The sequence below is a fragment of the Echiichthys vipera genome (assembly GCF_963691815.1).
Source record: "Echiichthys vipera genome assembly, chromosome: 5".
Taxonomy (NCBI): Eukaryota; Metazoa; Chordata; class Actinopteri; order Perciformes; family Trachinidae; genus Echiichthys; species Echiichthys vipera.
This window is the reverse complement of record NC_139830.1, coordinates 5794237-5819671: the sequence shown is the minus strand read 5'-3', so window position 1 is coordinate 5819671 and position 25435 is coordinate 5794237. Positions and strand designations below refer to the sequence as shown.

The window sequence follows — 25435 nt, the reverse complement described above, 5'->3', positions numbered from 1 at the left end:
AGGGTTAGGTTTAGAGTTATGGCCTATTTAAAATAGGGTTAAGGTTTGAGATTAGGGTTAGGGTTAGGGTTAGGGTTAGGGTTGGGGTTGGGGTTAGGGTTAGGGTTGGGGTTAGGGTTAGGGTTAGGGTTGGGGTTGGGGCTAGGGTTAGGGTTGGGGCTAGGGTTAGGGTTAGGGTTAGGGTTGGGGCTAGGGTTAGGGTTAGGGTTAGGGTTGGGGCTAGGGTTAGGGTTAGGGTTAGGGTTGGGGTTGGGGTTAGGGTTGGGGCTGGGGTTAGGGTTAGGGTTAGGGTTAGGGTTGGGGTTGGGTTAGGGTTAGGGTTAGGGTTAGGGTTGGGGCTAGGGTTAGGGTTAGGGTTGGGGCTAGGGTTAGGGTTAGGGTTAGGGTTAGGGTTGGGGCTAGGGTTAGGGTTAGGGTTGGGGTTGGGGTTAGGGTTGGGGCTAAGGTTAGGGTTAGGGTTAGGGTTAGGGTTGGGGTTGGGGTTGTGGTTGGAATTAGGGTTCGGGTTGGGGTTGGGGTTGGGGTTAGGGTAAGTTTAGAGACTTGAAATTTGGGTTACCCCCCCCCCTATTTCCTGGGTGCCGAGTTCACTCATGCTAGTTTCGTTGCGATCGGACATTGGCAACCCTTTGATCTTAAACAATGGTGTGCCTACTTTTTTTCCCTTAGGTGCTCAATTGTTGAAACTTCACCTACCCCCCTATTTATGGCCACAAGCTTTCCATCGGTACCAAAATGGAGTCTCAACGACGTTCCTATCAAAAGTTATGGCCTATTTAAAATAGGGTTAAGGTTTGAGATTAGGGTTAGGGTTAGGGTTAGGGTTGGGGCTAGGGTTAGGGTTAGGGTTAGGGTTTAGGGTTAGGGTTAGGGTTTAGGGGTTAAGGTTGGTTTAGACACTTCAAACTTGGGCTACCCCCCCTATTTCGTGGTCTCTGAGCGCACTCGTGCTAGTTTCGTTGTGATCGGACGTCGGGAACCCTTTGATCTTAAACAATTGTGTGCCTATTATTTTTCCCTTAGGTGCTCATTTGTTGAGACTTCGCCTAGCCCCCTATTTATGGCCCTGTGCTTTCCATTGGTACCAAGATGGAGTCTCTACGACGTTCCTATCAAAAGTTATGGCCTATTTAAAATAGGGTTAAGGTTTGAGATTAGGGTTAGGGTTAGGGTTAGGGTTAGGGTTAGGGTTGGGGTTGGGGTTGGGGTTAGGGTTAGGGTTTTGGGGTTAGGGTAAGTTTAGAGACTTCAAATTTGGGCTACCCCCCCTATTTCCTGGGTGCCGAGTTCACTCATGCTGGTTTCGTTGCGATCGGACATTGGCAACCCTTTGATCTTAAACAATTGTGTGCCTACTTTTTTTCCCTTAGGTGCTCATTTGTTGAAACTTCACCTACCCCCCTATTTATGGCCACAAGCTTTCCATCGGTACCAAAATGGAGTCTCTATGACGTTCCTATCAAAAGTTATGGCCTATTTAAAATAGGTTTAAGGTTTGAGATTAGGGTTAGGGTTAGGGTTAGGGTTGGGGCTAGGGTTAGGGTTGGGGTTAGGGTTAGGGTTAGGGTTGGGGCTAGGGTTAGGGTTTTGATTAGGGTTAGGGTTGGGATTAGGGTTAGGGTTAGGGTTAGGACTAGGGTTAGGGTTAGGGTTAGGGTTGGGGTTGGGGTTGTGGTTGGAATTAGGGTTCGGGTTGGGGTTGGGGTTAGGGTTAGGGTTAGGGTTAGGGTTAGGGTTGGGATTAGGGTTAGGGTTAGGGTTAGGGTTAGGACTAGGGTTAGGGTTGGGGTTGTGGTTGGAATTAGGGTTGGGGTTAGGCTTAGGGTTTTGGGGTTAGGGTAAGTTTAGAGACTTGAAATTTGGGCTACCCCCCCTATTTCCTGGGTGCCGAGTTCACTCATGCTGGTTTCGTTGCGATCGGACATTGGCAACCCTTTGATCTTAAACAATTGTGTGCCTACTTTTTTTCCCTTAGGTGATCATTTGTTGAAACTTCACCTACCCCCCTATTTATGGCCACAAGCTTTCCATCGGTACCAAAATGGAGTCTCTACGACGTTCCTATCAAAAGTTATGGCCTATTTAAAATAGGGTTAAGGTTTGAGATTAGGGTTAGGGTTAGGGTTGGGGCTAGGGTTAGGGTTGTGATTAGGGTTAGGGTTAGGGTTGGGATTAGGGTTAGGGTTAGGGTTGGGGCTAGGGTTAGGGTTTTGATTAGGGTTAGGGTTGGGATTAGGGTTAGGGTTAGGGTTAGGACTAGGGTTAGGGTTAGGGTTGGGGTTGGGGTTGTGGTTGGAATTAGGGTTCGGGTTGGGGTTAGGGTTAGGGTTGGGATTAGGGTTAGGGTTAGGGTTAGGACTAGGGTTAGGGTTGGGGTTGGGGTTGTGGTTGGAATTAGGGTTGGGGTTAGGGTTAGGGTTTTGGGGTTAGGGTAAGTTTAGAGACTTGAAATTTGGGTTACCCCCCCCTATTTCCTGGGTGCCGAGTTCACTCATGCTGGTTTCGTTGCGATCGGACATTGGCAACCCTTTGATCTTAAACAATTGTGTGCCTACTTTTTTTCCCTTAGGTGCTCATTTGTTGAAACTTCACCTACCCCCCTATTTATGGCCACAAGCTTTCCATCGGTACCAAAATGGAGTCTCTATGACGTTCCTATCAAAAGTTATGGCCTATTTAAAATAGGTTTAAGGTTTGAGATTAGGGTTAGGGTTAGGGTTAGGGTTGGGGCTAGGGTTAGGGTTAGGGTTGGGGTTAGGGTTAGGGTTAGGGTTGGGGTTGGGGCTAGGGTTAGGGTTAGGGTTAGGGTTAGGGTTGGGGCTAGGGCTAGGGTTAGGGTTAGGGTTGGGGCTAGGGTTAGGGTTAGGGTTAGGGTTGGGGCTAGGGTTAGGGTTAGGGTTAGGGTTGGGGTTGGGGCTAGGGTTAGGGTTAGGGTTAGGGTTAGGGTTGGGGCTAGGGTTAGGTTTAGGGTTAGGGTTAGGGTTGGGGCTAGGGTTAGGGTTAGGGTTGGGGCTAGGGTTAGGGTTGTGATTAGGGTTAGGGTTAGGGTTTGGATTAGGGTTAGGGTTAGGGTTAGGGTTAGGACTAGGGTTAGGGTTAGGGTTGGGGTTGTGGTTGGAATTAGGGTTGGGGTTGGGGTTTGGGTTAGGGTTAGGGTTTTGGGGTTAGGGTAAGTTTAGAGACTTGAAATTTGGGCTACCCCCACTATTTCCTGGGTGCCGAGTTCACTCATGCTGGTTTCGTTGCGATCGGACATTGGCAACCCTTTGATCTTAAACAATTGTGTGCCTACTTTTTTTCCCTTAGGTGCTCATTTGTTGAAACTTCTCCTACCCCCCTATTTATGGCCACAAGGTTTCCATCGGTACCAAAATGGAGTCTCTACGACGTTCCTATCAAAAGTTATGGCCTATTTAAAATAGGGTTAAGGTTTGAGATTAGGGTTAGGGTTAGGGTTGGGGCTAGGGTTAGGGTTGTGATTAGGGTTAGGGTTAGGGTTGGGATTAGGGTTAGGGTTAGGGTTGGGCCAGGGTTAGGGTTTTGATTAGGGTTAGGGTTGGGATTAGGGTTAGGGTTAGGCTTAGGACTAGGGTTAGGGTTAGGGTTGGGGTTGGGGTTGTGGTTGGAATTAGGGTTCGGGTTGGGGTTGGGGTTAGGGTTAGGGTTAGGGTTGGGATTAGGGTTAGGGTTAGGACTAGGGTTAGGGTTGGGGTTGGGGTTGTAGTTGGAATTAGGGTTTGGATTAGGGTTAGGGTTGGGGCTAGGGTTAGGGTTAGGGTTAGGGTTAGGGTTGGGGCTAGGGTTAGGGTTGGGGCTAGGGTTAGGGTTGTGATTAGGGTTAGGGTTAGGGTTTGGATTAGGGTTAGGGTTAGGGTTAGGGTTAGGACTAGGGTTAGGGTTAGGGTTAGGGTTGGGGTTAGGGTTAGGGTTAGGGTTGGGATTAGGGTTAGGGTTAGGACTAGGGTTAGGGTTGGGGTTGGGGTTGTAGTTGGAATTAGGGTTGGGGTTGGGGCTAGGGTTAGGGTTAGGGTTAGGGTTAGGGTTGGGGCTAGGGTTAGGGTTGGGGCTAGGGTTAGGGTTAGGTTTGGGGTTGGGGCTAGGGTTAGGGTTAGGGTTGGGGTTGGGGCTAGGGTTAGGGTTAGGGTTGGGGCTAGGGTTAGGGTTAGGGTTGGGGCTAGGGTTAGGGTTGGGGCTAGGGTTAGGGTTGTGATTAGGGTTAGGGTTAGGGTTTGGATTAGGGTTAGGGTTAGGGTTAGGGTTAGGACTAGGGTTAGGGTTGGGGTTGTGGTTGGAATTAGGGTTGGGGTTGGGGTTGGGGTTAGGGTTAGGGTTTTGGGGTTAGGGTTAGTTTAGAGACTTGAAATTTGGGCTACCCCCCTATTTCCTGGGTGCCGAGTTCACTCATGCTGGTTTCGTTGCGATCGGACATTGGGAACCCTTTGATCTTGAACAATTATGCGCCTAATTTTTTTCCCTTAGGTGCTCATTTGTTGAAACTTCACCTACCACCCTAATTATGGCCACAAGCTTTCCATCGGTACCAAAATGGAGTCTCAACGACGTTCCTATCAAAAGTTATGGCCTATTTAAAATAGGGTTAAGGTTTGAGATTAGGGTTAGGGTTAGGGTTAGGGTTGGGGCTAGGGTTAGGGTTAGGGTTGGGGCTAGGGTTAGGGTTTTGATTAGGGTTAGGGTTGGGATTAGGGTTAGGGTTAGGGTTAGGACTAGGGTTAGGGTTAGGTTTAGGGTTGGGGTTGGGGTTGTGGTTGGAATTAGGGTTCGGGTTGGGGTTGGGGTTAGGGTTAGGGTTAGGGTTGGGGCTAGGGTTAGGGTTAGGGTTAGGGTTGGGGTTGGGGCTAGGGTTAGGGTTAGGGTTAGGGTTAGGGTTGGGGTTGGGGCTAGGGCTAGGGTTAGGGTTAGGGTTAGGGTTGGGGCTAGGGTCAGGGTTAGGGTTAGGGTTAGGGTTAGGGTTGGGGCTAGGGTTAGGGTTAGGGTTGGGGTTAGGGTTAGGGTTAGGGTTGGGGTTGGGGCTAGGGTTAGGGTTAGGGTTAGGGTTGGGGTTGGGGCTAGGGTTAGGGTTAGGGTTAGGGTTGGGGCTAGGGTTAGGGTTGGGGCTAGGGTTAGGGTTAGGGTTAGGGTTGGGGCTAGGGTTAGGGTTAGGGTTAGGGTTGGGGCTAGGGTTAGGGTTGTGATTAGGGTTAGGGTTTGGATTAGGGTTAGGGTTAGGGTTAGGACTAGGGTTAGGGTTAGGGTTGGGGTTGTGGTTGGAATTGGGGTTGGGGTTAGGGTTTTGGGGTTAGGGTAAGTTTAGAGACTTGTAATTTGGGCTACCCCCCCTATTTCCTGGGTGCCGAGTTCACTCATGCTGGTTTCGTTGCGATCGGACATTGGCAACCCTTTGATCTTAAACAATTGTGTGCCTACTTTTTTTCCCTTAGGTGCTCATTTGTTGAAACTTCACCTACCCCCCTATTTATGGCCACAAGCTTTCCATCGGTACCAAAATGGAGTCTCTATGACGTTCCTATCAAAAGTTATGGCCTATTTAAAATAGGTTTAAGGTTTGAGATTAGGGTTAGGGTTAGGGTTGGGGCTAGGGTTAGGGTTGGGGTTAGGGTTAGGGTTGGGGTTGGGGCTAGGGTTAGGGTTAGGGTTAGGGTTGGGGCTAGGGTTAGGGTTGGGGCTAGGGTTAGGGTTAGGGTTAGGGTTAGGGTTAGGGTTGGGGTTAGGGTTGTGATTAGGGTTAGGATTAGGGTTAGGGTTAGGGTTAGGGTTAGGGTTAGGGTTAGGACTAGGGTTAGGGTTAGGGTTGGGGTTGGGGTTGTGGTTGGAATTAGGGTTCGGGTTGGGGTTAGGGTTAGGGTTAGGGTTAGGGTTAGGGTTGGGATTAGGGTTAGGGTTAGGGTTAGGACTAGGGTAAGGGTTGGGGTTGGGGTTGTAGTTGGAATTAGGGTTGGGGTTTGGGTTAGGGTTTTGGGGTTAGGGTACGTTTAGAGACTTGAAATTTGGGCTACCCCCCCCCCCCTATTTCCTGGGTGCCGAGTTCACTCATGCTGGTTTCGTTGCAATCGGACATTGGCAACCCTTTGATCTTAAACAATTGTGTGCCTACTTTTTTTCCCTTAGGTGCTCATTTGTTGAAACTTCACCTACCCCCCTATTTATGGCCACAAGCTTTCCATCGGTACCAAAATGGAGTCTCTATGACGTTCCTATCAAAAGTTATGGCCTATTTAAAATAGGTTTAAGGTTTGAGATTAGGGTTAGGGTTGGGGTTAGGGTTGGGGCTAGGGTTAGGGTTAGGGTTGGGGTTAGGGTTAGGGTTGGGGTTGGGGTTGGGGCTAGGGTTAGGGTTAGGGTTAGGGTTAGGGTTAGGGTTAGGGCTAGGGCTAGGGTTAGGGTTAGGGTTAGGGTTGGGGCTAGGGCTAGGGTTAGGGTTAGGGTTAGGGTTAGGGTTAGGGTTGGGGTTGGGGCTAGGGTTAGGGTTAGGGTTAGGGTTAGGGTTGGGGCTAGGGTTAGGGTTAGGGTTAGGGTTGGGGTTGGGGCTAGGGCTAGGGTTAGGGTTAGGGTTAGGGTTGGGGTTGGGGCTAGGGTTAGGGTTAGGGTTAGGGTTAGGGTTAGGGTTGGGGCTAGGGTTAGGGTTAGGGTTAGGGTTAGGGTTGGGGCTAGGGTTAGGGTTGTGATTAGGGTTAGGGTTAGGGTTTGGATTAGGGTTAGGGTTAGGACTAGGGTTAGGGTTAGGGTTGGGGTTGTGGTTGGAATTAGGGTTGGGGTTGGGGTTGGGGTTAGGGTTAGGGTTTTGGGGTTAGGGTTAGTTTAGAGACTTGAAATTTGGGCTACCCCCCTATTTCCTGGGTGCCGAGTTCACTCATGCTGGTTTCGTTGCGATCGGACATTGGGAACCCTTTGATCTTGAACAATTATGCGCCTAATTTTTTTCCCTTAGGTGCTCATTTGTTGAAACTTCGCCTACCACCCTAATTATGGCCACAAGCTTTCCATCGGTACCAAAATGGAGTCTCAACGACGTTCCTATCAAAAGTTATGGCCTATTTAAAATAGGGTTAAGGTTTGAGCTTAGGGTTAGGGTTAGGGTTGGGTCTAGGGTTAGGGTTGGATTTAGGGTTAACCCTAACCTAACCCTAACCCTAAAAAAAAAGTATAGTATGTCGAAAAAAGTCATATTATAGTATGTTGAAAAGTCATAGTATAGTATCTTGAAAAACAAATCCACCCTATTATTAGGGAGCGAGTCATAGCCCAAGCCAGAGGCATTTATCCCATGCAGCGCTGCTGTCCTTATCAATATGATGAGTTAATGTCCGGCTGCAGCTACTTTGCTATTTGTCCCAACACGACTGCAGACTCCCTCCTGCTGAGTAGGACCTGCACCTTCCAGAAGACTGATTCTCAAATCAGGGGTGCACCGCCTTGACCAGCGCCAAATGAGCCTGACATTTAAATCCCGACGGGTCAAGTCTCATCCGACGATCTGACCACCGAGGCTGTAACAGCCCAGCTTGGTCCAGGGCCCCAGACGCTCACAGCCAATTAGGGGCAGATAAGCAGAGCGAGGGGGAGGTTTTAGCCCTCCATTGTGTGCAATGCGGTGAAGGAAGAAGAGCACAAAGTGGCATTGCTTTCAAGAGTCGGTGGAGCTCTTTCTGCTGGTGAAATAGAGACTGCAGCTGGGGGGGAGAGATTAGCTGGAAGCCAGAGAACGTACAGAAATGGAAAGAAAGAGTGGAGAGAGAGAGAGAGAGTGCGTGGGAGAGTGGGGGGGCAAGTTGAAGTTCTATAATGAGCAGATTTTTTGTTCTCTCTGGGCTTAAAGGATTCCAGATAAATCACATATTTCATTTGCAGGGCATGCAGTTAGTTTCTTTTGGACCCTCTTAATCAACCGTTCGCCCTCCTCTATGCTTTATCTCCCTCTGTCATTCATTTGTCTTTCTATTGAACGCGCTCAGCACTGCCTCGTTCGATCCTCTGTCCATCTCGTACAGTGCTACGGTATCTCTTCGAGGCTTATTCGGATGCCTTTATTCAAAGTCAAGGTCATCAATTCTCTCTTGAACTCATCTTTGATGCTCAACATTTTGACTCGTTTGCTTTAATGGCCATTTTCTGTTCTCTTCTCTGCTTTGGAGTTTTTTTTTCTTCAGCTTCCATTTCAGCAGCTCTCTGAGTGTCTCGCCATCTCTTTTCTTCGTAATTCTTTCCGGGGAGCCTCGCTCGATTTTCTTTTCATCCCGCCAACACTGTGGCTCTAAGATCAGGCCTGCATGCACACTGTTCCTGGGTCAGCTCCAAACTCAGGCTGCACTGTTAGTGTAATAGCTTGTGTCAGCTATTGTACTTTTTTTCAGTTGTCCATTCATGTCGAAACAGAATTTATAACCAAGCAAGAAAAACACACTAACTAACGAACTAACTGTGGCATGCCTTAACTGCAACCGCAAATTGTCTATGTAAAGTTTGCTAACATTAGCTAACATTAGCCACCCTAAGTAGCTGATCATATAACTCGACCCGTAATAGCCAAACCCCTGAGTGTATTGAATTGTGCAGGGAGGTTTTGTTGCTTATGAGTTTAACTTTTACTTTGTTAGAACTGTGTATTTTAAATGAATGTTTGCTGTAAATATACAGAAGCAGAGGAGGCTCTGTTTATGCTCCATTGCACTCTTCAAGCAGATATTTAAAACCACATTACATGTAGCTTATTTTTTAATAATTAACAGACCTAATCATTATTCATATTTTATTGGTATACCCCACATAAGCTGAAAAACAATCCTCTGCCCTTCATTGCCTTACAATGAGTTTTTGGAAAACATGTTAGCTAACATTTGCTCACTTTTACATCCTGCAGATACAGAAGTAACATTAGCATTAATTCGTAAGTTGTCTTTCTGGCCACCAGATAAATGTAAGTCCAATATCAACCACTTTTTTCAGTCTTTTTCTCATAACTCCTGAGGAAATTTTCTGTCTCTTAAGCTGTTATGTTCAATAGCTAACTGTTGCTAATTGTGTGCGTGCCGTTTGGTGCTTAGCATACAGTGATCAGACCTTTGCGCTGCTATGTAGAACTTGCTAGCTGCTCAACCAAAACAATAAGCAACACAGGCTAATAAGCTACATGAAAGTTTTCCCTCCAAAGCCAATTTCATTGAAACCAACAACCCCAAACCAAAGGGCACCTTTAACCAAATCATACACAGAAGCTATACACATGCATTTTCTCGTCTTGAGCACAACTTTCCTCCTATTTGTTTTTCCCACTCTCCACCTTTTCTCCACCTCATCTCTGCCTTTCCCCAGAGACTCCCATCCTGACACACATATCTGTCTTTCTCCATTGGGAAGCTGTTAAATGAGCATAGCCGGTTCCCTCCTCAGGGAGTGTACAGTGAGGGAGAAGGCTGGGAGCAGTGAGGGGTGGAGGCTAGTGCTTAGCATACTGCCGGAGAGCCCCAGCAGCCTCCCAGCACTGCTGTGATGGGAGCTGTCTGAGGGGACTTGTTACCACAGCAGCTCACAGCACTGTGTGTGTTCAGAGAGTTGACGAATAATTGGAGCCTGGGCGCAGGAGCAGGTGTGTTTCCTCCTGTATGTTTCATTTAGGGTTCTTTAAAGTGTTCAGGGTTGTTTCCCAGAAATGTTTTGAAAAGGCAAAAGATTGTCTGTTGGGGCCCTAATCCACAGGGGCCCCTCGCTCACAGCGAGAGGGTTCCTGGTTCGAATCCCGGCTAGGGCCCTTCTGTGTGGAGTTTGCATGTTCTCCTTGTGTCTGCCTGGGTTTTCTCCGGGTTCTCCGGTTTCCTCCCACAGTCCAAAGACATACCCGTTTTACGTTAATTGATGACTCTAAAATTGCCTGTAGGTGTGAATGGTTGTCTGTCTCTGTTCGTCTCCATGTGCCCTGTGATAGACTGGCATCCTGTCCAGGGTGTACCCCGCCTTACACCCGATCTCAGCTGGGATCGGCTCCAGCTACCTTGCAAACCAGACAGGGACAAGCGGTTGATGATGAATGAATGAATGAAAATAATGCAAACATTAAACAACTCGGATCTCAAACTTATTAATATGAAGAACAAGAAAAGAAAACTTGCAGTAGCCTGCCTCGTCTGCTGGCAAGGTGCCTCGAATAACAGCGTACCAGAGTAGGCAACTTACAGCTGTTTGTGTGTGTGCATGTGTCTGTGTGTGTAGAACGTCGACCAGGGGTTCTGGAGGAGATTATTCATAACTTGGACTACTGTGATGTCCTGGTGTTGGGGGAGGAGCTGAGTCCGGAGCAGGAGTCCCTTGAGCTGCAGCGCAGTGCTCTACTGGGAAAACACCTCGACGCTACTAATTCCACCTCTGGCATGTCCATATATGGTAGGTTCCTATGGCAACCACAGCAAGGCTAAATATGTGTTGTGTTCTTAGTCAGTAGTTTTGGTCAACAACAACTGTCCCTTTGATAGTTCACTTCAACCAAATCTCCCATCTTTCCCTTTATCTTTCTCCACTCTAACGACCCCGTGCTGCCTCTTTCCACAGGCGTGGACTCCATGTCCAACTATGAACAGGTGATCCGACAGGTGCGTTACTATAACTGGCAGCCCGGACGACTAACAGAGAGAAGGTTCCGCCTCACCTGCTCAGAGCTCAATGGACGCTACACCAGCAATGAGTTCAACCTGGAGGTCAGTCTGAACCACAGTTATTTGGGCTTATGTGGTTTATGATGTTAATTAATGGTTTAGGACTCTATCCAAGCCAAAACAACAAGCATTCACTGGTTCCACCTCCCCAAATGTGAGGATTTGCTGCTTTTCTTTATCATCTATATATGACACTCGTCTACTGTATTTACGTGTATTTTTTTTATTCTAGTTGTGTTGCATTGTATTGTCTTTCTGAACCATACAGCACTTTGGTCGACCGTTGGTGTGCTCTTTAAATAAAGTTTGATTTGATTTGATATATGACAGTTATCTCAATATCTCTGGGTTTTGGTCATGGGTGTTGGATTAAGAAAAAGCAACTTGAAGAAGCCACCCAGGGCTCTGGAAGATTCTCTTTTTACTATTTTCTGACATTAATAAACACAGTTTAATCGAGAACATAAAAAATTTGATTGCCTGAGTGCTTTTAGTTTAGTCAGCTGACGTGAAATGGTTGGAAATATAAATAACAGATGCAACCCACCCACTAAGAAATCCTTAATATGGCTTATGATATTCAGAAATAAAAATAACAAGTGGTCACAAGAGACCATGCTGTTCCTTACGACCAACTGGGCCAAAGTGCTTGAACTGGCAAAGAGCTGACTCAGCTCAAATGTAGAAAAGTAGACTGCATTCCAGTCGCATCACTTTCAACCTGAAACGCTGCAATTCAACGCTGTGATTAAAAACAATTGTGACTTTTTCCAACCATGTAAATGTGAACCATTCAGTTTAAAAGTACACCTTCAACTGCAGCAAGGCACACCATCTTAACTCACCATCTCTAAAGAAGGCCCCCTGCAACACTGAACACTTTACCTTATCCTTGAATGGTTTTACAGTGATTCAGGGACCTCTGGCAGGCATAAACATTCACACACACACACACACACAAACACACACACACACACACACACACACACACAAACACACACTCCACCTGTTATGCACTGTATGATGTGCCCAAATCTTCTCAATGTGTCAGCTAACGGCTGTTTGTTTCTGTTCCTGGTCTGAACACTCTGACTTATTCATACACTCTCTGGTGTTTGCTTGGAGGGAATGTTTCACTACACACAGTTTGAACCTTGGAGGGTGTTGATGAATCTAGTTTACATTTAATTTCCTGTATTGAGCTGACCCTGCCCCCCCAAAAGGCATAAATACATTGCATTCCCATTTCCCCTGCCCTCTCTCCAAAACCTTTAGTTTATTCTAGTCTAGAATATATCCACTGGATAAGTCCAGGCAAGGTTAGGCGAGATAGATAAGACTGTAAAATGTCAACTGTGATGACTTTACTGTCCGACATCATCACTTCTCTGTTCATCTTCTGTTTCCCAACCAGGTGAGTGTCCTGCACAGTTCAGAAGCAGGGGAGCATGTCAATCACATGGTCGCCCCGCCTCAGTACATGCAGGTGGTCCACCATCCGTCCAGTTTTCAGGACCTGTACCCTAGCCACAGCTCAGGTAAGAAAACACACTCTTATTCCTTTGTAAACAAATGTATTAGACCAACACCATCATCACAGTACACTGAGATACAGTATTACCAGCAGAGCTACAATGGAGCAACCTAACTATTTAAGTCTTAGGTTTCCTCAGTGCCACAGGCTCATGTTGTTGACAGCTTAAGTGAGTGATATTTCAGTTCTAAAATACCAGCTACAAAATACAATACAATACAAAATACTATGGCCAAGAAAAGCATTATGTACTAATGGGGAAGTGGCACAAAATAAGTGGTGGCTGCAGGGTATCTTCAGGTTTCAGCAAGTCAAATTTAAGACTTTTTAAGACCTTTTTAATGCCACCTTGAATAAAAGTTAAGACCAAAAACACGATAAATATAGGCGATGGTTGGGGGATCCCGCTCTATTACAACCCAAGCATAGCATGAGTGTCTCTGGAGACGTTCTCCAGAGCAGCAGAAAGCGAGGAGGGGGGGAGCGTTAGACCCGGCGGCAGTGGGTCCGCGGACCGACCAAATGCATGATGAAAACATGGCGGAACCAGCAGCCAACGAGCAGACAGCTGGCTAGTTAGCTAGCTAGCTTTTATCTGCCAAACAATCGAGCTGAACAAAGTTGTCACTTATCTGGTGTAGCAACATGCTTTCCTACCTGCTGACAGGAGTGTGTGGTTGCAGCATAAGTCGTTAAATGTGGCTCATTTGTCAGCTGGCTTTCCCAACGTCCCTACTCCACCCTGCATTTGGCTGATACGGCAAAACCTCACCCCTGCGACAAAACTGGTTGGACACCTTCACATAAAGAGGGAGAGTGCTGAGAACGAGACCCAGGAGCTTCTTGCTAACCACTGAGCAAGCCTTTTATGATAGATATCCATTCCGGGGTAAACATGTCTGGAGCCGAGGGAACATTCAGTTCTGCTTTCTAGTTTGTTTATCGTTCCGTTCATCTGACTGCTGCTCTCACACAGCGGTTCTCAGGGATAGAGAGCAGTGCAAAGGGCCTCTCTCAAATGCTGCTGCAGGGTTATTCCCCCTCCCTCAGTGCATATGAGGGATCTCAAGTAAAGAGAACATGGTGAGGAGGAGAGAGACATTGGTCTTAATCCACCACATCAGATTTAATTATTCATCAGACCCTAATGGATTCTACTTAGAGTCCTGGAGAGTTCACTGGCTAATGCTGTTAACAGCCCTGAGTGAGTGAGTGAGTGAGTGTGTGTGTGTGTGTGTGTGTGTGTGTGTGTGTGTGTGTGTGTGTGTGTGTGTGTGTGTGTGTGTGTGTGTGTGTGTGTGTGTGTGTGTGTGTGTGTGTGTGTGTGTGTGTGTAGGACTGAGAAAAGGAGGTCATTCGAGCAGCGAGGATGGCGTGCGTTTGGATGAAATGTATGTCAAAAAGTAGATTTAAAAAAAGATTTGCAGTTGACATTTTTAGCCACGGCATGTTTGTAGCACATGTGAATGGTTCAGATGATCTTGTGCTCTATGCAGAGTACAAAGTCAAAGGAAACCATCAGTGTGTGTGTGTGAGTGTGTGTGTGTGTGTGTGTGTGTGTGTGTGTGTGTGTGTGTGTGTGTGTGTGTGTGTGTGTGTGTGTGTGTGTGTGTGTGTGTGTGTGTGTGTGTGTATACATGAATCCGAGTTACTCTAAGGAACTGCATGAACATTCACTGCAAAGAAGATCAAAGGCCATGGATTTAGTGTGAAAATCTGGGGAACTAGAGTGAATCAAATGATCATCTGAGGAGTCCTCTGTGAGTCTCACTCTTGTTAAACACTCACACACACACACACACACACACACACACACACACACACACACACACATACACACACACACACACACACAAACACACCAGCAGGGACCAGTGGGGAGAGAGAGGGCAGGCAAAGAGAAGTCGTGTTATTTCAGTAGATCAGAGCAGAAGAGAGAAACATTTTAGATCAAGAGAAATCCCTCAATGTGTGTTGTGGTTATGCTACTAAATAGGGCTTATGATACATCTTTGCGGCCGTGTACTGCACTGGGACCTTAATTAAATGTGTTAAACTTTATATTTATATATATATATATATATATATATATATATATAACCACTCTCTAGCTTCTACACGTCTGTCAGTTACATTTCTTTCATGTTTCAGGCCGATGATTAAATAAGTAAAAACTTTAGGATAAGAGATTAATTGTGTCAAGCATCCTTTTTGGATTCACGGCATGTTCGAGGGAAGGTTCTCATTGCCACTGTGTACTCATGGGTGAATTGTTGAGTCTATGTAAATCATAAATAAGCCATAGAGTGTGGTCTTTACCAACTCTGTAAAGTGTCTTGAGATAACTGTTGTTATGATTTGGCCCTGAAAGTAAAAGTGAATTGAATTGAATTGAAATGAATGTTACAAATATTTGAGGTAAAGCTGAGGTTGAAAGAACTACATTTAGTTGTGCAGGTGTCTCTCTCTCGCTCTCTCTCTCTCACACACACACACACACACACACACACACACACACACACACACACACACACACACACACACACACACACACACTTCTGTATCTTATAACAATGAGCGTAAGTTTTAGGCCTAGATACAGCTATAATTTGACAGTTACTATGATGAGACCTAGTTAAAAGAGGAAAATCAAAGAATTTGGTTGTCTTTAAACTCCTGAAAACAACAAGGGAATGCGTTAGAAGGAAACTCGGATGTATGCTTGAAAACACCTCAGCGAAGTTCACACGGTCTGTGCAACTCATAAAAGACCTGCCTAATGAAAACACATAATCCAACCAAAATGTCCAAAAAACAAAAATGGAACATATATATATATATATATATTTTAAAATGCAACAATACAAATCAGGAAAAAAAGCAGAGGATGCCAAAGGAAAAAACCCAAACGAATCAAACTCACCAGATGCACTGTAGTATTGTGAATTGGCCATGTCTTGATTTCTATCCGCGGATGTCCTTGTTCACTTTAGATTGATGTGGTTCAATTGTAAAAATGAGCTTAATGCTTTTTCCCCATTTTACTGAAGGCGGCACAGCTCCTATTACTCCTCCGTCTACCTCAAAAACACTTCCTATCTCCCCACCCCAAACATTTGTCTTCTCTGTGTTCCCCAGGCTATGCCCCCTCACACCTGGGTGAAATGGATATAGTGCAACCGAGGTCAACCATGTAAAGGGTTTTTAGTATCAAACCATCTCTGGTAGTGTCGCAGTCTTGCCCAAGGACACTTGGACATGTGGACAGGGAGCCGTGCAGATAGAAGCGCCAATCCTTAGATCAGTAGATGAAGAAGAAGAATAATTATTAATCCCGCAAGGGAAATTACTTTTTTTTTTACTCTGTTATTATTATTCATGTTACACACTCACAGGCCCGAAATACACACACATGCACAAACAGGACCTATATACATGCGAGGGAGCTGCCAATAGCTCATCGCCCAAGCAGTTGGGGGTTCTACAGCACCTCGGCAGTGCACATGAGATGAACTGGCACCTCTCCAGCCACCAGTCCACGCTCCAATCATGGTTCACACAGACTAAAACCGGCGACCCTCCGGTTCCAAGCCGAGTCACCTATAGACTGAGCTATTGCCGCCTCAAACTGACTCTCAAGTCAAAGTTTTGACCTGATAACAGTGAAACATAGAAAAGTTGGGGGGACACAGATGTCTGAACATTTCATGTCAATCACTAAGTTGTTGGAACCAAAGTGATGGACAGTCAGTCAGACTGACACTGTAATCCCTGTAACCACGGGACTATCCTGGCTAAAAAAGAAACAAAGCATAGCGTAAGCATAAAACACAGTGAAAACAGGCAATTATGTAACATTACAGTGTACTGTATATATATATGATAATAATTAAAGTTCACGAGGAAAAAGAGAAAATAATAAATAGGCTATCACAAAAGGAAATCAATATCTAAGCAGGCCAAACCGCTGAAAAGAGGCCCCGGGTCTAAGATGGAAAATTATACTGAGTTGCATTATGGGATGTGTAGGATCCAGTGATTTTGAGCTTGCTCCTTTTCAGGGGCTATATTTCAGGATAAAGCCTATCAGTTTAATGTTGTCTGTGTTGTGAAAGTTGAAGTTTTCTCGCCGGACTCCATTGTGCCATGACCCGAGATTCACGAGGAGACGAGTTGAAACTTGCAACTACTTGCGATGTGCAGGTCTGCAGCGTTCTGAAACCTGCCAGTTCACACCCATGTGACTATAGACATGACGATGTATCATCTGCATAGCAGCGACTCTCTGTCCTTCCCTTCTAACTGACTTTTCAGGGTTTTTTGTAGCTGGATTTCATTTGTAGCATCGTTAAATGAAGAATGAGGACAGAGACAGTGAGATACTTGTTGCAGCTGCATCTAGTAGCGATGAAACGGCGGAAATAACGTTTTATATCGCTGCTTTGTTCTCGATAGGTGCTCCCTCTCCTAGCTTGCTTTACCCTCTCTCTCTCTTTTTCTCTCTCTTGAACCTCTGTCCAAATCTGCCGTGTCAACAAGCTGACAGTTTGTAAGTGCCTTGACCAGTGGACTTTGCTCCGAGCTAATTGGCCGTGAAACAGGGGGCGTGCCTCAGTTCTAAAATCCGCTGCTGGCGACTTGACAAGCTGAGGCGCCGGTGACACCATCAGGCGGTCTTTAGTTGAGATGAGACTGCCGCAACTTTTATCTGCATCGTTCTAAAACGGTTTTGTGTCGAATCATGGGGTTGATCTTACCTCCAACTTCAGCTGGTCTCTACTTGATTCTATCTATTCCTACGTCATAGCAAATAACTGCACCTCCGTATAAACTCTCTTGTTTTGGATTAAACCTTCAGGACATTTTGAACTGAGCTCTGCGTCACTTTGTTCTCCAGGCCTGTAACGGCTTTCAAAATAAACTCATTATAATATCAAGCCACTAGAATGATCACATTCAAACCACAGAATCTAAAGTATCCGCCCATGGTTCAATTGCAAATTGAGAAGTATGCTTCCGACAATAGTGCGTGAGATTTCTGGCTCTTTCTCGGTTAACTTAAAGAAAGAAAAGCGTATACATGTTAGCATCTGGTGTGACATTGAGGCAATAACTGAATTGTTTTTTCCTAACAACACTTTCCAAATATCCCATTTCCATTTCTCTCATCTCTTGCTCTTCTCTTTTCTCTTGTTCACAGCCATGCCAAGTGCCGCCACCGTGGTAATTGTGATGTGCATCGCTGCTCTGGTGGTGGTCGTGGTGTTGGGCATCTATCGCATCCACCTGACCCACCAGCAGGAGGTCAAGCTGGCAGAGACGGCTAAAGAGGCAGACGTGACCTGGGACGACTCGGCTCTGACGATCACGGTCAATCCGATGGAGGTAGGAGAGCGGGGGATTGGAGGCGGGGTGAAGGATGCTGTGGGGAGAGGTATTAGGGAAACTAAGGTGAATGAAAATGTATAAGTGACCAGAATATGTAGAGAAGAGAAAAACGGGTACACCCATGCTCTGTTTCACATTCGGAATAAAAGGAGAAATCACTGCAATTTCTTGTTTTTCTGACTATTTCTTGCCACAGAACCTGGAGGAGCCCCAGGCTGCAGAGGAGGAGGCCAGCGAGGAGGAGGAGGAAGAAGAAGAAGAAGAGGAAGATGAAGAGGAGGAGGATGACATCACCAGCGCTGAGTCAGACGACAGCGAGGAGGAGGTGGACGTCCAGCTACCCAGGATGCAACGCCTGAGCAAGAAGGGCCAAAACTGGGACAAAACAACGATATCTTATTGAAACACACATTCACTGTCACTCACACACACTCTCTCTCTCTCTCACACACACGCACACACACACACACACACACATACACACACATTATGCAACACGTCCATACTGAACCTCAAATCAGATGGTTGAGACAAAAAGACTTTACATGATGTTGACGCTCTAAAAATGAGGTAATATCTCCCCCTACTGGAAGACACTGACACTGACACACACACAAACACACACACACACACACACACACACACACACACACACACACACACACACACAGTGTAACGGATTAACTTTAGCCTTGTCAGAAAATGTCCCCTTTTATACAGCTGATAAGAAATAATATGACACTAAAACCGCTCATCAATCAAATGACTTTCATCCTTCTTAAAAGGGCCAGCTCTCCAAATTTAGGTCATCCCCTGAGAGCCACCATCTCTCTCCCATTACAGTCTGCGCCATAGCTACGATCTTTAGTGAGATAAAGTTGTTTGAACCTCATGCCGTCAATGAAACCCCCACGCCACGCGTTCAGTTTGATGTGTCACACGTGTTTCCACAGTGAGATTTCCGATGTCCCATGAAAATGCAAAACAGTCTTTATTTAAGAAAAACTGAGTTGCAAAAGCAAAGAAACTGACTATTTTTTGGTTTGTATACTTCATGTTATTTATCAGTCCTTATTCTAGCCTACGTGGCGAAGTCAGGTGATTTTACAGAAATAGCATATTTTCAATGGTACTCAAAAAAACGAACAAAAAAAAGACGATCTGTGTGTAATCATGGTGAAATAGCCGAAGGTTCTGAGTTCTGGGGTTTTGGGAAAGTCAGAGGAGTCTCCTTGTACATTTTTATACGCTCCTTTCTTGTAAATATTGAGTATAGTAGGTGACCCCTACCCCCACCCCCCACCCTCCAATACCACTTTGTCCACCCAGGAACCCTCCTCTCCACCTGTATACAGCACACATGTCACCTCCTCATATGTGTGTACATGCCCTTAGCCTGCAGGAGTCTTCACCCACCTGACCCCCTCAGTCCTCCGTGTGTGTTTCGACCTCAGTGTTCAGGTCATTCCAGGTGACTGCGAGTTGGGTTTTGGTTAGGATGGATGTGCCACTGCCTTTGTAGTGACCGGGTCAGTTAACGCTGCTCTAGGCGAGATGTTCATGGAAGGAGACGCCGGTGTTGTTGAATCCCACAGCAGGGATGAAGAGAAGATCATTTTAGTCTCAGGTGTTCACAACAGTGAGGTCCTAAACGACGGGCACTCAGTGAAGGACATCATCATCCCACGCCTACCGCTCATTAATGCTGCATTGCAGAGATGGGGACAGTTAGACGTTTATAAACTTTCTAAAGGAAAAGTGCAATAAAACTTTGCCTTGACGTTGAAATTTCAACAAGGAAAGTCTGTAAATGCAAAATATCAACAGCTGAGCCGAACTGGCCGATACAAATAGTGTTATTGGACTTTTAAAAATCTGATAATTCAACGCATTTGTTTTGTTTTAACAAGATTACTTTAAAAAAAAATATATATAAAACAATCCATTAAATTGATCAAAGATAATGTATAATATGATATATTATATATACCAAGTGGTTTTACTGTTGAAAAATAAACACAAAACATGCAAAAAACGGAGGTTAGGAAAAGTTGAAATATGTGAAAATGCTGCTTGTATTTATATTCATTATTTATTTAATAAGCACTATGATTAAAAAATAAATATATATATACATATATACAACTTAAACCTGCACTAATACATATTTTTTTATTAACAGTGGATCAAACGACCAAGTTTGTTACAGAGACGCAATTCTCTGATGTGTGACGAACTGAACTTATTTTGGTTAGTTTAAAAAAAAAAAAGTCAACGTTGACTTTTGGTTTTGCGTGGGACACGGCCTCCAACCTGACTCTGGTGCTCTCTCTACAACATCGCCCGACTGACCTAACAACAAACTTAAATATGGGTCTTAATGAGTTTCTGCACCATCAATGGCCGTTTTTTTGTGGCGATGGAAACACAACACCATAGCATGCACTTTAAAACCCACACAGCATCACTTTTCTGTCCATAAGCTCCTAAATTACTTGTATCATTTCCATGATATGTCTATTCTGTAAGTTGCGAGCCAGTGCTGTCAAATATAATGGACACAAAACTAACGCTCCCATGGGGCAAAGAAACCTTTACTGTTATTTCTGACAAGAACGCTCAGACTACTTGTCTCGCAAGACCATCCTGATCTCTGGAGCTCCATTGTATTTTACTTGCAGATCAGTCTGGTAACGTGCGGCGGGGTAAATTGCCGATGTTTGACCAGCAACCGAACCAATCAGCGTCGTTTTTGGGGCGGGTCGAAGTGTGACGCAACAAATAGGGACTGTTCAGTGTAAACAACATGGTGGCTTCCGCGGATGAGATGAGCGCAGCTATCGAGCAAGCCGCTTGCTAACTTTTTTTCCCCTAGCATCCTTCTGTTGGAATACGGATCGGGCACCTGTAATTGTAATATATCCGTAAATTCACGTTACACAAACGGCAAATATCCTTTACCGACACGTTTACTTTCTGTGCTTTGCCCCAACGCTGCTTCGTTGATCTGATTAGTTGATTCGGCCCGTATGCTGTTGATAGACAGATGGTTTATCCAATCAGGGACCAGTATTTTCGCCCCTTCCCAAAAGATCTCCAAGCAAGAGTTCCCAGATAGATACGCTGAGCAAATGGGAATCAATCCATCTGGCGGAGTCAGGTTGTCAGACTACACCTTACCATCAAGAAACCTTTCCCACCTCTAACTTTAAATGTGATGCAGCATTAATGAACGAACTGTAGGTTTGAGCCATCGTGTGACGATAAACCCCTCTTCATTCGCCAAAACCGTCACCAGAAGGAAATGTTGGCATTGTACATTTCTGCAAACAACAGATACATCAGGCAGTTCTCATTTCACAGTTTGTATGATGTCATATGAAAACTAGTCGTGAACTAATCAACTGAAATTTGTGTGTATTCGACGTATTCACATAGGGAGAAAGGTTCGGGTGGTGGTAGGTTCCAAAAGACAGGTAGTTCACCCGGGGTGTCGGGTTCCTTTCCGAGGCTGTTCATGTCCCGGACTTAACCAGCCAAACCTTTTTTCTAATCCTAACCAAGTGGTTGTCATGCCTAACCCTTATCCACATCTAGTCGCCATTTCCGTCAAATTTCGTAAGAGTATTGTGCATTAATTGCGAACCTGTTCATAAGAATACATTGGATACATTGAATCTCAACGTTTTGAACTGCTGTAACCCGTTCTCATTCCCCTCTCATCACATACACACACACGTTTCGACGCTCCACAGTCGCAGTTTTAAACACATGGTTAAGGTTGTGAACTCAAACAAAAATGGGTCACATTACTTTGGTTTAGGCATCAAAACTACATGGTTAGGTCGGGAAAAGATTGTGGTTTGCATTCAAATAAGTTCGTCTGTTATGTGTCACTCTTGGACCCATGGGATGGAACACGAACAGAAAACGAACCGCGGTCTCTGGGTTAAAATCCGGTATGTTTTGTGTGATACAGACACTAGAGGGTACCAAGAATGTTTACCAACATTTTCTTCCGGCGGCTAGGCTACATAAGTAGCACTTGATGCCACCGGGTTGCAAAGTTGCCTGGTGCGACTTTAAGATAAAAGGCGACAGAGAGGTGAATGCATTTGGCAGTGTCACATCTGATGTAATCTGAAAACCCAGTCCAAGGTGTCTTCACCTTGAAGTGAAAGGGCATTATTCTCTGGCTGTGGCCGTCCCGATACAGCCCTTCTGTAACGTTTGATAGCGAAGAATCGACAAACAACAGAACGTTTAGTCACGTGTGACTGGTGTAGCGGCTCGATTCTGCCGCGGATAAAGCAAGGTCACGAACACCGGAGAGTTCCCTCCTTTACCCTAGTGAGCTTCTGACAGCCGTCCTGTGAGTGTAGCTGGGAGAACCTACTGTGTATACTGTAGCTCTATGTTCATGTAAAGATCCCATATGTTGTTTAAGAGTTTTCCTCATTTACTGTGACACCCGTTCTCGTGACGTCACCCGTCTCCCTGCATCCCCTCCCCCGACCCTGCTGGAACCTTTGGTGGATTTTGCATCAGCCCGACGCCCTAATGTTGTCCTGACGTTTGTTTTAGAAGAGGAGGACTGTGAAATTAACATGAAAAACCTTGTATAATGTGTAAAAGTTTGGATTTTTTTTTATTTTATTTCTCTGGACTCTTTGGTCTGTTTTTCTTTGGGATGGTCACTACAGCACTTTCTGTAAATTGGCCAATAAAAAGTTGTTTTGGAATCTAGCTTCGGGTCTCGTATTTGTGTGACGGCGGAAGGTCGAGGTGTTTCGAGCATTTCACGCGCTGCTTTCAGCCAGCGTTGCATTAATCATATAACTATGACAATTTCTTTTTCTAGTCCATGTTCTGATAATTCATTCATTCAATCATCTTCAACCGCTTGTCCCTGTAGGGGTCGCGGGGGGCTGACGTGAGGCGGGGTACACCCTGGACAGGACACCAGTCTATCACAGGGCACATAGAGACGAACAGAGACAGACAACCATTCACACCTACGGGCAATTTTAGAGTCATCAATGAACCTAACACGTGCATGTCTTTGGACTGTGGGAGGAAACCGGAGAACCCGGAGAAAACCCACGCAGACACGGGGAGAACATGCAGACCCAACACAGAAAGGCCCCAGCCAGGATGCGAACCTGGGACCTTCTTGCTGTGAGGCGACAGTGCTAAGCACAACACCACCTTGTAGCCCTGTTCTGAAAATACAAGATTAAAATGTTATTATAAAAGTGGGAATATTAGATCAGTGTGGGATAATTAAGTGCGTTATGTACGCAGAAACTGCAAAGTTGAAAACCACTATGGTGAGAATATTATGTCAGAAATGTTGTCTTAAAACGAAAATGTCAGTGCTGATATTCTGTTTTTACGAAAGCTGATTTAACTGAAAGCCGGGGGGCATTTCTGCAAGACAACAATTCCACTGAATTCAATCATCCACCCGCTCCTTACACTACTTATCCTCCTCGGGGGGAAGGTGCAGGCGGCACTGATCCCCACTGGATTACTTTGTATTCTTTTATAAAAGACTGAGCACTGTATGAAATCGGCTGAACAAGCGTGCGGAAAGTTGTACAAATATCCTTAAAAAGAATACTTGTTTTTTCCTTCCGCACCGAGATCCTACAGTCTCCCCAGTTTCAATCATCCGCGGTTGTGTCTGCAGTTAAATGACTAGTTATAATTCTGCTCATATAAATTGGACGTTTCACTGGTTGAGTCTGCTCAGTACTATCTTCTATATATGTCACAGTATAATAAAGGCGGAGGTAAGTGTAAAAGTATGATAAGACATGTTTTAGCTTTGCTTTTTTCTGTTCTGTGTTGGAAGGAAATGAATAAAGACCAAGCCTGCACTGTCATTAATATTTTACAGTGTGCTCTCCGTGGAGCTGAAATGCTGCTCAGCACCACGGACACCAACACGCAACATTGACTTTAGTTTATTTTGAACGTGTAAAAATAAAAGTAACAAACAAACAACAACAAATAATACGCCTGGGGACCCGTTCCTTACAGGACGCTGAGAAAAGCAGGGCTTGAAGTTCAAAACCCGGCTTGAATGAGCGTAACAAATCAGTCGGGGCTAAATCAGTTCCATAAAGGTCAATTCAAGCTCAAGAGGTAGAGCCCGGATCACATCCATACAACATGGTAAGTTGGAGTGGTGAAGAGAGAGCAGCGATGTTCACGGCCATCGAGCAGCGCTCACGAGCCTCTAATGTTTGTGGGTAGGTCTCTGCTGATGGTGGTGGTGCCTGCTGCCGTGGTCCTGTGTGTAGGTCTCTGCTGATGGTGGTGGTGCCTGCTGCCCTGGTCCTGTGTGCTGGTCCCTGCTGATGGTGGTGGTGCCTGCTGCCGTGGTCCTGTGTGCAGGTCTCTGCTGATGGTGGTGGTGGTGCCTGCTGCCGTGGTCCTGTGTGCAGGTCTCTGCTGATGGTGGTGGTGCCTGCTGCCGTGGTCCTGTGTGCAGGTCTCTGCTGATGGTGGTGGTGCCTGCTGCCGCGGTCCTGCATGACGCTTCCTGCTACTTCTATAACTATTAGTCATTTATACTGTCACTGGTCTTATAAACTATAAAATTTGAAGCCATAAAAACACCATCAGTGGTATGTTTTGCTGTATCGTAGCTGCTATTGCCGCTACTCATCATTGATCGTGTTTGTAATAATTATTATCATTTTCATGTTCTATCACCTTAGATATGCTTGTTTCTACCATTCTGCTGTATTAACTACCATAACATATGAGTCATATTCACATTACTATGGATATTATTATAGTTACTGTTACTCTTTGGTTGCTTGCATCTCTGGAAGTGTGTCTGTCCCTCTGTCTTTGTCTTTTCTCTCTTTCTCTCTCCTTTTCTACCTCCCCAACCGGTGCAGACAGATGTCCGTCCTCCACAGAGCTGGGTCTGTCTGACGTTCCTGCCTGTTATAGGGAAGGTTTTCATTGCCACCGTAGGTAGGGTAACGGTTGAGGTTAGGCGTGTGTTGGTTAAAGTTAAGGTTAGTCTAAAATATGCCGTCAAAAAAACAAAAGAACAGTTATTTTGTGCGGATTAAACTGAATAAAAGTGTCTCTTATGTTGCCAAACTGTGAGCCATAGACATGGAAGCGTAAACAACTGGAACAGTGTGAGTTTAGCAGGTCTGTTACACGTCTTCCCCTGTAGCTGTATACGCTCTTGGCTGAGACTGTTCATTACTACAAACCTGAATTCTCGACTCGACTGCTTCTGATACCAGTTCTCGTAAACAGGCACTACCCTTGGCACTTCCTGTACTGCAGCTCTTACGCTGAATAATACCAGAGAGACCTCTCAGGGGCTTTAGGGCTCAGCACAGTTGTTCATGGACCAGAGTCAGACTGTAAACCATGCTTTGTGTTGTTTTTTTTCAATTCAATTCAATTCAATTCAATTCAATTCAATTAAATTTTATTTATAGTGTCAAATCATAACAAAAGTTATCTCAGGACACTTTACAGAGTAGGTAAAGACCACACTCAATGACTTATTTATGATTTACATAGACCCAACAATTCCTCTGTAGAGTACAGTGGCAACGAAAACCTTCCCTAAAGGTTTTTTCTTTTTTTTAGAGCATTAGAACAATTAAATACAAACAATATGGAACGTAATCACATGTTTTGTCAGGTAAGCACATTATAGAAAATGTAACCGATTATTAATAGTGCTACAACAAGATAATGTAGTTTTTTTTACATCATTTTTAATCCGGCTCTTACGCTAATCTTCTTCTTATACATTACCATACCATCACCTTTGCATACATATTATCATGGACTTATTTTGCACCTG

At 45.3% G+C, this 25435-nt stretch overlaps 1 protein-coding gene across 1 annotated transcript in view; it reads left to right on the top strand.

Annotated features, from left to right (window-relative positions):
* LOC310947466 (calsyntenin-2-like) overlaps positions 1 to 18079 on the top strand; it is a gene marked incomplete at its 5' end in the record, with an annotated part of 259328 nt that extends 241249 nt beyond the window's left edge. Inside the window, 5 exons of the mRNA XM_083914254.1 lie at positions 10222 to 10392; positions 10558 to 10703; positions 12076 to 12199; positions 17396 to 17580; positions 17780 to 18079. Of these exons, the coding sequence (XP_083770380.1) occupies positions 10222 to 10392; positions 10558 to 10703; positions 12076 to 12199; positions 17396 to 17580; positions 17780 to 17986 (833 nt within the window). The 3' untranslated portion in view covers positions 17987 to 18079. The remainder of the gene's footprint in view (positions 1 to 10221; positions 10393 to 10557; positions 10704 to 12075; positions 12200 to 17395; positions 17581 to 17779) is intronic.
* Between the last annotated feature and the right edge of the window lie 7356 nt (positions 18080 to 25435).